Source organism: Podarcis pityusensis (assembly GCF_964106645.2).
Source record: "Podarcis pityusensis genome assembly, chromosome: 8".
NCBI lineage: Eukaryota > Metazoa > Chordata > Lepidosauria > Squamata > Lacertidae > Podarcis > Podarcis pityusensis.
The window spans coordinates 19462450-19476576 of NC_138033.1; the positions used below are offsets into that span (position 1 = coordinate 19462450).

A 14127-nucleotide genomic window follows, 5' to 3' on the forward strand; every position below is an offset into this window, starting at 1 on the left:
AGGATGATGATTTTGAGTTCACAGGCAGTCATCTGACTGTGAGAAATGGTTATTCCTGTGTGCCCGTGGCTCTGGCCGAAGGATTGGACATTAAACTTAACACAGCCGTTCGGCAGGTTCGCTACACAGCCTCAGGTGAGCAAAACTTGCAGTCATCACTGATGGTCCCGTAGTTTTAAGGCTGTTTGCTCACTACCTCCAGGGAAAGCCAGTGGATGGTGTTGCACCCACTAGTCATGTGCCTTCCGTCACTGTTTGGTGATGAAGGATATTGGAATGCTGACAAGGTCTCAGGATGTACGTAGACAATGAAAGGGAAAGCCAGAGCTTGAAAATGGGTGTGACAAGGGTGGTTGAGGTTTGTGGTGGACAAAGACACAAAGAGACCACAAATATTGTGGTTTGGGGGGAGTATATAGAGGAGAAGAGAGGCAGTTGAAACTGAGAAAGGGTAACAATTCAAGTATGAGGAGTCATGTCCAAAGATGTGAAGATAAATAGGGGCTACTGTGGATGAGCTTGCATGGAATAAGGACAGCCAAAATTGGGAATAAGGGGAGATGTGCAAAAGAACTATAACTGGCTGTCATTCAGTGGCTTCAGGCAAAGACAATACAGTGCCAGTGGGAGAGTTTGGTTTGGAGAAGGGAAAGACAGATTTGAATCCCAAGTTAGCTCTAATGTCCAAAGGTGGCATTGAGCAAGCAATTTTGCAGAGTGATTTTTGAGGCTCTTGGAGATGAGGATTGTGAAGCAGGTTGTACGCTGGAAAGACCAATAGACATGATGCTAGGATTGTGAGCTGGCAGAATCTCAATCTACCTAATATTCAGGAACTAAAAAAATTGTTGTTAGTACTTTAAGATGTCTGAGCAGCCATTCTTTCACCCCTATAAACCTACCCAACAATACTACTGATTTTCTTTCATGGCATTCTCTTCTCTTTCCCCCCCTCCCTTCCTTTTTCATTTTTCCAGGATGTGAAGTGATAGCTGTCAACACCCGGTCCACTAGCCAGACATTTATTTATAAGTGTGATGCTGTTCTCTGTACCCTTCCCTTGGGAGTGCTGAAGCAGCAGCCTCCTGCTGTACAGTTTGTTCCTCCTCTTCCGGAGTGGAAGACATCTGCTGTGCAGAGAATGGGATTTGGAAACCTTAACAAGGTAGCTTGAAATGTACAAAAGTGGAGCAGCGGGGGGTGGGGTGGGCAGGAGAGAGCAATTACAGTAGCTATACCCTTACCTGCTGTGAATAGGTGGAAGCTTTCTTCCTCAATTCATTTCAGTGCTCCATAGCTGAGAATAGAGCACAAAACCATTCATATATAGCTTTGCCTTTTTTGCTTCAGTCGGGGCCTGAGTAGTGCAAAGTATACCACATGCTGAAGAAAATCATGCCCTAGAAGAGATGAATCAATTCTAGCAGCATTGAATCGGAAAGCTTAGCTTGCTTTCCACTTACACTTGATAGCGTACTGGGGGTGTCAATGAACGTTGGCTGGAAATCGGAGAAACACTTCCCGAAGCAAATGTATCTTACTCTTATAGTCTGTTTCATATATATTAATTCATACGTGTATGTCAGGGTCTGAAGTATTTTCTGAGTTTATTTTGTGAAAACACAAAACTTGTATATAGATTTCTTGTGACATGAAAGAAGAAGCAGAACAAGGGGAAATTATTTAAAGCACAGCTTGGAACTTGTGAGAAATGTAAAGTGCCCCCCTTCCCTTGCGATCCATGTGAAAAAGACAAGCGGCAGCAAATCTTAAAACGCTGAACCAGACCAGAGTCTTTCCTGAATCCTAACGTTTCCTTCCTTTTTAGGTTGTGCTGTGTTTTGACCGTGTGTTCTGGGATCCCAGTGTAAATTTGTTTGGTCACGTTGGCAGCACAACAGCCAGCCGAGGAGAGCTTTTCCTGTTTTGGAATCTTTACAAAGGTAGTTGGCACCAAAGCATGTAAATATTTTCACAGGCGCCTTTGGCTGAAATCCAAACTGTGGTCCACCTCTGCGGTGGTGGAGTTGGATGGAGCAGGACTCTGCCCAGCTCAAAAAAGCTCGGCCAGCCCTCAGGGGGACACCAGTGTTCTGCCCTCAAAATTGTGTGCTGAAGTACAGGAATCCCCCGTTCTGGGATAGGGCTGAGCTTGCCTGGCACCCACTGACCCAGTCCTGTTGCTGTTAGCTGACTGCATTTGATCTGATCCAGCCCCCTGCCCCCTTGCTATGCCAGCTTCTGGTTGCATGTCTCACCATAAAAACTAAAAAACTATCAGTCCACCTTGCTCAGTGTTGCTCAATGTCACTGGCAGCAGCTCAGCTGGGCAGCGAGAAGTCTTTTGGTTGAAGTGAGCTCCCTTTTCTCACTTCTCAGTTGGAGACACTGTGTTTATTGTCAGAAGCAATATGCATAACTTAAGAAATTTCTAAGTGGTTAGAAATGACTCCTACTTGGCACCATCTTTGCCTTCTGTGCCCTCATAAGATGATAAACTCTGTCTCCTTAAGAAACAAAAGCCATCAGTTTTTGTTTGGGTCTTTATCTCAGTGAGAAACCTTGTTATTTAGGCTGTTTGCCAGAGAACCTTAATAAAGCACATTCCTGTGCAGGATGAAACTAAAGCTATTTGGCTAGCGCTTGCGTTCTGCTGATGTCCCAATAATCTTTTCCACAGCACCAATTCTTCTGGCCTTGGTGGCAGGTGAAGCAGCCGGAATAATGGAGAACATCAGTGATGATGTCATTGTCGGGCGCTGTCTTGCAATTCTCAAGGGCATTTTTGGCAGCAGTGCTGTCCCTCAGGTATCACGTTGAGCTCTTTATAGTTCCATATTTAGGTAGGTAGCCGTGTTGGTCTGATGCAGTTGATATATATATATATAATTGTTCAGTAGCACCTTAGAGACCAACTAAGTTTGTTCTTGGTATAAGCATGCACACTTCTTCAGTTCCATATGTTCAGGATCCTAGCCAACCTTACCTTTATCAGTGTATGGCACAATATGAGCCTCTTGATACCACCTATAGCATGATCAAATTTTCCAGCTTCCTTAAAGGGATTTATGATTAGAAAAAGCCTTCCAACAGAGAAGGGCCATTTCTAAAATGAGGAAAGAGCCTAAACCCTATAGTTTAGGATTGCATACTTTAGGCTGCAAAGAGAATCACTTCTGTAGGCTTTGTTTTCACCACCTGCTGCCCTCAGCTAGAACTGCTTGGACTCCCTTCCCTCATTCTGGATGCTCCTGCTTTCCATTCTGCAGACATGGGCCAACCTTGAAAGCCTACCTGACAGGAGAATAATTGGGCATTGCTGCCAGGCCTTTAAGGGCTTTCTGTTGCAGTTTTCCTCAGCCTAGGAAAAAAACCTGTGGGTATGTGTGCCTGCACACATCCTCCTAGTATCAGGGACTTCACGAAACGTTACACACTTGAGTAACACCCCCCCCCTTTCTTTGTCCTCAGCCTAAGGAAACAGTAGTATCTCGTTGGAGGGCCGACCCATGGGCCAGAGGATCCTATTCCTATGTAGCAGCTGGATCTTCAGGAAATGATTATGACTTGATGGCTCAGCCAATTACTCCGGGACCAGCCATTCCAGGAGCTCCCCAGGTGAGAACTGCATTCAGATTAGCACCAGGAAGCAGCAGGATCCTTTGACTTTGTATCACATTTTTTCCTGGAACATTTCATTATATTTATAAATGTATTTTTATTATTAATCTCAACCCACTTGGCTTCCTTGTCTAGCATGGGAGGGAGCTGCTTTTTTTCTTAATACAAGTATCAGTACAACTCCTCATGAAAGCAACCTTTTTACTTTTCTTCGGCATTTTCTTTTTGGGGGGGGGGGGAATCAAAAGGGAAGATAAAAAAACATGGCAACTTTGCTGGTGGTTAACATTGACTAGGAGCAACCCATAGCTGGGTGCTGTTCAGGCCATAGAAGGAGCTGATGCCTGCCCTTTGGGCTCACTCTGCAGTAGGTGTAAGGAATTATGAATAGTGGGAATGAAGTAACAGTTCCCTCTTGCCACTCCCCACCCACCAAATGTGTTTGTTTGCAAACTCTAGAAAGGGGGACTAAATTTAAGGTGCAACTTGGGAATTGGTCCTGCTATCTGCTTCTGAAACCAAGCAAGCGGCCTTACCCCAGTGCACTTGGGTCATTCTATTCAAGCACACACACAGAAGTAAGTTTAAACCAGCTTAAGATGCTGAATATGTTTTTTAAGTTCACAACAACCTGTGGCTAAATTTGCACTCTGCTTCCCTTTAGACCACAGGGAGGAAAACTGGTCCTCTGCCACATTGAAATGCCGAACACATTTCTTCTACTCTCTCTGTGGGCAATCCATATGGGATGCTTGATTCTGGGGAAAACAAACAGATGCTAAAATTATTCCCAGGCGTCACTTGGAGTGGCAGCTTTTTAGGAAACCTTCCTTGTTTTGCAGGTATGCTATATACAGCAGGTAAACTGGGGCTCTTGTAACATTGCCAATCTCTCATTTCTTTTCCAGCCAATTCCCCGCCTGTTCTTTGCAGGAGAACATACAATTCGCAACTACCCAGCGACTGTTCATGGAGCTCTGCTGAGTGGACTGAGAGAAGCTGGACGCATTGCAGACCAGTTTCTCGGTGCAATGTACACTCTGCCTCGCCAAGCTACTCCTGTTGCAGCTCCACAGCAGGCTCCTGCCATGTAACAATGCAGTGGGTTATGAATGCCTTGCATGGACTTGTGATTAGAAGCAAGTGGCCTTCCTGGTCTGTAGCACTACCAATTAGAAGGCGTAACCAGGAGTCAAAAGCATCACCCCTGTTGAGCGGCCTTCCTAGACTTCAGTCGTCCAAGAACACAGTTCCTGACTGCCACAGCAGCCTCGATTCTCTGGAGCGGTGCACCTTCTCCCCCAAATCCAGACTTCTGGTCTCTCTTGACAGAGATCTCTTTTGGTACAGATGCATTTTTGTTTGTTTCTTTCCAGGGTTTAGATCTCTTGTAAGTTAGCTGCTGTTAGTCACTAAGGTAAGATTGTCTTATGTGGGTTTTGTTTTGGGAAGCAAAAATAAAACTTCTTTTTATAAAAACACAGACAACAGAAACACAGTTTCTTTTCATTTGACTATGATGCAGGATGCAATGCCCTACTCTCTGCTATATGCAACTAAAAAGTTACAGATTAGATGCCAGTTAAGGATCCTCAGAGATGTGAGGGGAAATGGCTGAGTAACTCAAAGTGCTTAGAATGGGTACTTGGAGAAGGCACATTGAATCTGGGACAGTTACAGATAAATGCTGGTTCTTGCTAGGAAGCTAAAGGGGTGGAATCGGTTTTGGTGCAGGTAAAGTATGTGCTGGAATTTGATGCTAAGTAAGGGGATATTCAAAGGCCAGGACAAGCAAGAACAAAATTGGAGGACACCAAGGACTGAGAAACTATATTTATACTTGTTTTGTAGTGAGATTCCACTCCCCTGGCCAGGCTCTGAATCCTGTGTTTCATGGCCCAGTGTCTCATCCAGTCCTGCCTTCATTTGACAGGGTTGCCAGAGGCCAGCAGCAAGAGGTACCTGATACACACAAAGGCAGGTTCTCTTGTAAATCCTATTCTGTTATTGGGCTTAATTTCAGGAACAAAAATTGTATTGTTCAGGTTCAAAAAATGCCTGAAAAAGTGCTAACTATTTAGCAGCCATGTGGATCTTGAACAAGTCAATGCAGTTCTCTGTACTTAGAGCTGTTGCCAAAACACTGTGGGTGGGGTATGCAAAATTGGCTGGGCTTTATTCTTCTTCACAAGAAGCAAAAGGTTTTTTTCCATCTCAAAGCAATTCACACATTTGACTAACATACAAATAGTTTTATTGATTAAGTACTGTAGAACAGACAGCATTAGTCAGAAGATAACATGCGGACAAATGTTTGCATTTAAACATAGCATGCAGACTTGTTGCTCTGTGACTAGCAGGCTAGCACCACCTGCTGTCCCATGTGCAGGCAGGTTTGGGAGGTGAAAGAGCAGGGCCTTTCCCCAGCTGAACATACTAGCACCACAGTGCTTCCTTTTGAGTCAGGAGTGGAGTGATTGGGACAGTGCTGGTAGCTTCCTGGGTTCTGGAGGGCTGGCAAATGAGGATCTCTGAACACATTTTGCTAAAAATTGCACTTGCTTTCTCTTAACCTGAAAGTGAGGGAATGTTAAGGCAGGAGATGCTCATCTGCCTGCAAGCACACCATGTCAGGATTCGACAATCCCTTTCCACCCAGTCTTAACATTAGCAAGTAGAAAAAATATATTTTCATCTCTTAAAAATACATTCCACACAATCTGAAGGATTCTCAAGTGTTTACAAATGGCAGGAAGACCGGCGTGCCTTCCCCCTTGTGCAGACGTGGAAGGAGTAGACTGTACTCCCAACAGCCACAGAAAGGTTGAGCAAATCCTTTGGTCTCTAGCCAAGAGGAAAGAGAAAGGGGAGGAAGGATGTGGGCCCTGCACTGCAGTACCTTCACCACTTTATCCCTCTTTGGATATAAAGTTGGGGTTTCAACTGAAGCAGCAAGATCTTTTGTGGGGTTGTCTTCCACTGATGCCCTGGGTAGAGGGGTGGCATCATGTAAGCCTCTCTCATCTCATATACACATTTTGAGAAGGGGAAATGTCAGTTCCAAAGAGCCTGTGAGACAATAATAAATGTCCTGGCTGCTTGCATACGTAAGGGTCCCTTCTGACAAATCTATGGCTAAAACTCTACGTTCTTGGCACTCTTGACATCTTGTCGTAAAACCAGAGATGCACTAATGGCCTGAGGAAGTATGGCGTTACCTTACACTGGGCTGGCCTACCCAAGTATTGTCAATGGACTGGCTCTCTCTTTCAAGGCCTTGTGAATCCAGGACTGTCTGCATGCAAATCATCTGCTCTACCACTGAGCTATGGTCTCTCTCTGGCTTTTCATCGGAGAAGCGGTTCTGCTTTTTGCAATGAAGGGAGGTGAAGGAGCAGATCTTACTAGGCTATGCAACATTGTGCGGGCTGTACATGAGGGCAATTCTGACCTCCAGTTGGAAGAAGTTGCTTTTTTTTGTTTCTCGACATAAAAAGGAATAATCACATGCAGCACATATAATTACAACACTGGAATTGTTTTTTTTGTTTTTACACACAAATTTTCAGCATTAGAAAGTCCCTGGGGGATTCCTACTGTATTTATATGCTACAGTTAAAACAAAAATTAACTTGCCAAAATGCTGGCAAATATTTACAAATACACTTTACAGCTGTTTATTTTTAAAGTGTGCAACTTGAGCCAAACAGTCTCTTGTTTCCTGAACTCACCACTGCTAGTTCAATAATACAATCAGCTCCTATTGCACTCAGGGTTAAGGTCTCCTTAGGGTTTTGTCATCCTTTTTTATGGGGCCATCAATAAAATAACCCCCAACCGATACTGTAACGGATATTTACATTCATTCCTTATGTTTAGTGAAATGTAAGACTATCAACAGACCCCAGGCCTGAAAAAAATAAAGGGGGGGGGGTCCTCTGCCCTGAAGCAATAAACTAGCTAAAATAACTCAGGGCAAATTCATTTCTCTTTTACGGGGAGGTGGGGAATCCATAACGTGCCTTCAGAAAGGAGGCAGCAACCTCATCCATCAAGCCCTATTGCCGAAGCTGAGGCAGATTCCTTGGTTAAGCAAGGCCAGGTGTTACTGTTATAAAAGCTTCCTATCTAATCTGAAGGGGGGGGGGGGGCTTGTATTCTTCCTCTTCCCAGCTGCTCAAGTATGTTCTAGGAATGTGGAACCTGTGGCCTTCCAGCAATAGTTGACTTGCAACTCCCATCAGCCCCACCCAGGATGGTGGTCAAACTCTAGCTGGAGGGCTCACATGCTCCCCATCTAGGGAACAAAGGCCTAAGTCACAGATAACTGGTTCCTTTAAGTTTTCCCTTTTTGTAAAAATCTGGACTGCCACTGGGTCATTTCTTCCCCAGCAAAGATGAGGAGGACTTTGCTATGTCCACTTGGCAAGGGAAAGGTATCAGTGCAGCTTTCAGAGGTGCTATCAGCCTAGGAACAAGGGACACTTGCCCTCATCCTTCTGTGTCTGGCTCAAATGCCAAACCCTTTATTCTTGGGTGACTTTTACTGGGACCCAGATACCTAGCTTTCTGACCCTGAGCACTTAGTCCTGGAGAAAGCGTTGTTCAGAACGATCTTTTGCGCCAGTGCGTATAGGGTTAAACTTGTGAACGCGTTAGTCATGCAGAGAATAGTTTCAAATTCAAGTGAATAATCTCTAGCTCTTAATGGTAAATGGAGTGCTCAGAGGGGGTGGAGCATTTTCCAGATCCTGTGAGAAGTTTGCAGTGTTGAATGCGGACAAGCCAGCTTTCCAACAGGGAAAAAAATTTACCTGGGTTGTCGTTTGCATGGTGGGGCTTCTTTTGCACCAGAAAATCAGGCAGGGCGTTCTAAGGGCACTCAAAGTGTCACTGCTTTGAACAGGCACAATAAAAATGGCTCCAATTTCATCATGCAGAGGAGGGGCAATGTCCATTAAGGCTGCATTCCTAAGTATAATTACAGACAAACAAGTCCAAGAGGAACTTATTTTCATATAAATAAGTTTCAGTAAGGGGCTATTTTATCAATGAACTAGTGGTCTTGGAGCTGGTGCATGTCACAGGAAATTCTAGGCATTTATGACCCAGCCAAACAAACGGCTCAGATAGCAACACCCCCCTCCCCGTTGGTTGGTGGCTTGCTTTAATTTTCAAGTAGGCTGAGATCCAACATCAGTGTTGAATCGAACTTTTCAGGTGCTAAAGTGCTTTCTTGAATCAACTACGACATGGCTTTAAAATTTTTTTTTTTAGTAAAAACAATCACCATCCTACTTTGGATTAAATCACAGCCCCCCGTTGAACACTAGACAGGCACCATCTGAGCATAACGGGGTGCGTCAATTCAAAATGGCTGCTTACAGATCAGTTATTGCTGAGACCTTTATGTAAACAGACTACCCATCAATGGAAGCAAGCTAAAATCTGTGAATTGGCCCCCGGTGAGAGGCCTGTAATTGGTGAATGAAAGTGGGACCACAGATATGCTGTGATTACATCACAAAGAGACGGGAGCATGAAACTCAAGGTTCTAGACCTCAACACTGAAAATATGCGTGAAAGAGCGTGGGCAATACTTGAGATGATCTCACTGTTTGGCTGCTGTGCCTTCCCCAGTCCACTGACCAGCGGGAGAGCATGTGAAAATGTGAATGATGCATACAAGTTGCAGAAGTTAACTTTTGTTAGCACAGTTCGGGTAATAATTATTTTTAAAAGATGGTGCACACCCTTCTGCTCACCTCTGTGAGAAATCAGTACGTAACAATGGTGCCTTTCATGGCACTGTTAGCCAAACTCAGGGGCATGTAAACTTATTCTTAGAACACTCATGCTTCAAGGTGAAGCTTGTGAACACTTTTAACCACTTGGTCCGATAAATGGCACCACTGTCCGCATTCTGTGCCTCTCACATCTGAATCAGTTAAAATACGTTTTTTAAAACCTTTGGCTGAATTAAAAACTGTTGGGTAAAGGATAGAGTAGGAACCACAGCAAACCTCAGTTATTTCTAAAGGTTCACAATGTGTGTGGGTTTTTTTTTAAAAAAGGCAAAGTAGTGAATTTGGGGTGTTTTTTCCTAAGCCAGGTTTTCCATCTGAAACCCTGGAAGCCTAGCCTGATGCTCTTGGCTTTTCAACAGAGTCGCAGGCCTCACCTAACTGTGCATGTGTGAACTCTGGGCAGAATGAATGGACTTCATGCACCAAACCCATGTGGCGTTGCATTGCTAATGCACATTAAACTCTATCTAACTTTTAAAACATTGTTTTGTTCCCAATTCCTTTTCATGGGGAGTGAAACTGAGCTGCCTCCTTCTTAAGTCTGAATGGATTACCTCTGCTTGGCAGGAGAGTGGCGGGGGCACTGTTCCTCGAGGGAACAGTGCTGTCCGATCTGCCACCAAATGGATACCTAGAAAGGCCTGGCAGGGGAGGTGGGTACAAAACACTTACGTTTACAGCAGCATCTAAGCCTTATGTGCCAAATGCATGGGGGAAGACTGAGAAGACTAAGCCAAGGTGAGCAGCTGCCGTGGCACTGGTGGGGTCCAACGTTCTGTCTGCTGACTCGGGTGCAGAAGAGGGCAATCGCTGTGTCTCTGGATGAGTCTCCGCTGGTCCCTTTGCCCATGCAAGTGAAGAGTGAGGTAGCAGAAATAAAGGAATAACACCCCCCCCCCCAGATATGTTGAGGTGCTGAACAAAGGAGCCTCTTCTTCCCCACTTTTCTGAGCAGGTTGTGCCAAATGCCCAGTGGCTGCCCCAGTCCTGAGGTGTGGTGCAGCCCACACGGAGGCCTCAGGCTGTTAGTTCAAGTAATGCGTCACAGGCTCTTCCAAGCAAGCAAGGCCCCACGGAGCACTCCGCCTCCTTTGGCTGGGATGACATTGGGCTCAGGATGTTGGCGAGGTTTCTTGCTCCGCCTGATTTGAGTCCAGCCAGAGTTTGGATCCTGCGAGGCTTGCGGGCAAGGAAGGAAGCGAAGGCAAGAACTCAAGCGCTTGGGGAGGGAAGGGGCTGCTTCCTCAGCACCCAGCCTGCAAAGCGGGAGATGGGCGAAAATCTTGGATGTCATGCTTATTGCTTATGTGTCAGGCTCAGGCAGAAGTACTTGCAAATGGCCAAGCCATTGCAGTGCAGGTATGCTGCGAGAGAGCTATGGCTGGTGGGAAGCAATGGCCTTAGAGTGGGGTTCCTGGAACTGTGTCATTCCCCTCCCCGCACCATCCTTTCCGGAGCGGCATCTCAGAGAGTACTTGCGGCACACGGAAACCAGCTTCAATGTAAACTTCTTTCTGAAGGTGGAACAGCAAAAATCTGGCGAGGAATGGAAATTCTCAACGTGCTGCTCTGGGCTCTTGAGATCTGGCAAGCAGGTGCGTCTGGGGCAGTTCTTGCTTCTTGCAGTGGTTACCAACACCCACCCACCCGCACACACAAAACTACACCTCTTGCTTCTCCAGGAAAAAGCACGGCAGATGGCAGAGGTCAAGGCTGTTTGCCTCAAAGGTTTGTCCAACCTGATCCAAAGTTATTGGGTACCTCCTAGAGAGAGGCAGAGCCGTTCACCAGCCATGGGTTACCATTGATTCAAGCTCAATAAGATTTCAGAGTGGGATTCCCCTGAGCGAAGTGTCTGCGGCCTCCTCCAGGGAGGAGAAGGAAAACACAAAGCCACCTTTTAAAAAATTAAAAAATAAAATCCACCCAAGGCTAGTGGGCAGAAAGGACCTTGAGCACTGAAGGGGTTAAAAGTCAGGCACTGTACATGTCCCTGTGTTGGACTGGCTGCAGGGAAGAGACCAGTGTAGGGATGAAGAATGAAGCTCAGCTTCTGGAGGTCATGCAGCTGGAGGGGGAAAGACCCTAGGAAGAGAGAGAAGAAGAAAAAAGTCACCACATTAAGCCATGGGATCACAGACAATCATTCTTTTGCGCAGATCACTTCTGCTTTGCTCTTCCTGGTCTGTGCAGTCACTCCTACGGGGGTGGGAAGGAGAGTACTGCAGGGTCAGATCAAATCCCCACCTAGTCCATCTAGCGTCGTTTTCACAATGGCCAACCAGAAGGGAAGCCTGGAAGCAGGACCTGAACACAACAGCATTCTCTCCACACTTGTGACTCCCAGTAAATATGGGTCGCAGGTGGCGCTGTGGTCTAAACCACTGAGCCTCTTGGGCTTGCCGATCAGAAGGTCAGCGGTTCGAATCCCCGCGATGGGGTGAGCTCCCATTGCTCTGTCTCAACTCCTGCCAACCTAGCAGTTTGAAAGCACACCAGTGCAAGTAGATAAATAGGTGGATAAGGTAAACGGTGTTTCCGTGCACTCTGGTTTCCATCATGGTGTTCCATTGCGCCAGAAGCGGTTTAGTCATGCTGGCCACATGACCCGAAAAGCTGTCTGTGGACAAACACCGGCTCCCTTGGCCTGAAAGCAAGATGAGCGCTGCAACCCCATAGTTGCCTTTGACTGGACTTAACCGTCCAGGGGTCCTTTATCTCCTCCCCCTTTTTTTTACTCCCAGTAAATGTAATGCATAGACAGACTGCATACATTTGCAGGCCCAATTCAAAGTTCCAGTTCTAAATTACAAAGCCTTTTTAAAGATTGGGATCCCAATATCTTAGGGAACATTTCTCCCAGTATGCATCCACCTCTCGGACCCTTACGTAATTATCTGAGCCTTCCTCTTCATGTCTACTCCAGGAGAAGTACAGAAGGCTGCCAAGAAAGAGGGACTTGCCAGGAGTGGCCCCTCCGACTGTGGATTGCTCTCCCCAGGAGGCCTGCCTTGCATCAACCTTGCAATTCTTTTCAGTGGTAGGTCAAGATTTACCTCTAGGTGATTTGCTAGTTTTTGTTATTAGCTGTTTTGATGGTGATCATGCTAATGTTTGTGCGGGTGGTTGGAGGTTTTCAGTTATTTGAAGTTGTGGTCAGTTTGTTCATGGTTTCCTGAAATGGAATCCATTTTTATACGACTTCTGTCCTACGCAAACCACCTTGAGATCGCACGGCATGAAGCCATACACGGAGCAATACATTATCATTCATTATCATCACCATTCATGGAAAGCCTGTGACATTTTTGCACATGCAGGGAGACTTTGATCAGATGCTTTCAAGCAAGTGGTTTGCATGCTGCCCCGTCCAACTTAAGCACATGGCTGAGATGACACAGTCAGGCACTACCCATAAGAGGACAAAGTGGGAACAAGGACCTCTTGTTTAAAACAACACGAACATACCTCAACATCAACAGGCTCAGTTGTCCTCTGAGCAGCCTTTGGTCCAACGCCTCCGCTCCTCAGCCTTGCTGTCCGACAGCTGGCGTGTCGCCTCCAGCCTGGCGTCTGGCCTCTTCCTCGGTGTGTCAGCCCGGGCAAGCTGCTCAGAGGAGCCAAACGGTTTTCTTCTGGAACTGGGAACAAAATCTTTGTTTTCCTCCTGTACCAGAACCGGGAAAAAGGTTGGGTGCTTTAATACGATGGAGCCCCGCAGGAGTTGCTTCCAGACAGAGAGACTGGATAAAGCCATCGAGCCCTGCCCTCTCACTTCCCCCAGGGCGAGTTTTCCCTCCCCAAAGCCTGACTCCATGGCTTGGTAGAAGGGCTGTGAGCTTTCTAAAAACACAAGCCACACAGTCCCCAAGTCTCCCTCTCCAGCCCTGCTTTCCCTTTTGGTCAGCCACAGGGCTCTCTCATTTCCTTTCTTCTCGTTGCAGCTAGGATATCAATAGTGGGAAAGTGAGAAACATCCTCAGCCCCCTCCACCGAAAACTGGTACCAGGCATATTTGATGTCTGGCTTTGATGGAGAAACTTACTCATAATTTGAGACTGGCCAAAGGCCAAGCTAAACCAGACACGTTGGAAAATGTGCGGTTTCCATTTCTGACTTTTATTAATTCCACCTCCAAAGCCCTCTGCTCTGGATGCTGGCTTTGCGAGAGACTCTGTGCATTTGCATGACTGGTTCACCATTTTTCTTGTTCTGTATTTGGCACACTAGCTTTTAGCCCCCACCTGCCATGTATCTTAATCCACCGGGGGGGGGGGGGGAGAATGATATGAGATCTGCATTTGTTCAATTTTACTTTACTGATCTTTTGCTGATCTTGGATGAAAAATTACTAAAATGCCTTAAAAAGAAAAAGAAACAAAGAAGGGCAGCTGCGGGCAGCAAGGCACCTCCTTTCATTGCCTTCCAGTGGATTTAGAAATGCCTATCTGCGCAAACACAATGTTGAGACATGGAGTTAAGAACTGCTGCAGCACTCACAGAGTCAAGCTGCACTTCCTGGGCCAGCAAATAGGAGAGAAATAGGTAGATCCAAACATAATAATAACGGTGGTTGTTGTTGCATGTATATCCTACCTTTTTCTCCAAGGAGCTCAAGGTGGCAAACTTGTTTATCCCCTCACCTCATTTAATCAACAACAACCCTGTGAGGTAGGTTGGGTTGGGAGGCAGTGCCTGG

The 14127-nt window shown here is 46.1% G+C and overlaps 2 protein-coding genes across 3 annotated transcripts in view; one reads left to right on the forward strand and one right to left on the reverse strand.

Annotated features, from left to right (window-relative positions):
* Window positions 1-5100, forward strand: part of KDM1A (lysine demethylase 1A) — a 44790-nt gene extending 39690 nt beyond the window's left edge. The window contains exons 15-20 of the mRNA XM_081015406.1: window positions 3-135; window positions 978-1165; window positions 1829-1943; window positions 2681-2808; window positions 3472-3618; window positions 4530-5100. Coding sequence (XP_080871532.1) covers window positions 3-135; window positions 978-1165; window positions 1829-1943; window positions 2681-2808; window positions 3472-3618; window positions 4530-4715 — 897 coding nt within the window. The 3' untranslated portion in view covers window positions 4716-5100. The remainder of the gene's footprint in view (window positions 1-2; window positions 136-977; window positions 1166-1828; window positions 1944-2680; window positions 2809-3471; window positions 3619-4529) is intronic.
* A 758-nt stretch (window positions 5101-5858) lies between these two features.
* Window positions 5859-14127, reverse strand: part of LUZP1 (leucine zipper protein 1) — a 68120-nt gene continuing 59851 nt past the window's right edge. For both annotated transcript variants that reach the window (XM_081015405.1, XM_081015404.1), the window contains exons 3-4: window positions 12897-13095; window positions 5859-11513 (exon numbers count right to left, since the gene is read on the reverse strand). In XM_081015405.1, the coding sequence (XP_080871531.1) occupies window positions 12913-13095 (183 nt within the window). In that variant the 3' untranslated portion in view covers window positions 5859-11513; window positions 12897-12912. The remainder of the gene's footprint in view (window positions 11514-12896; window positions 13096-14127) is intronic.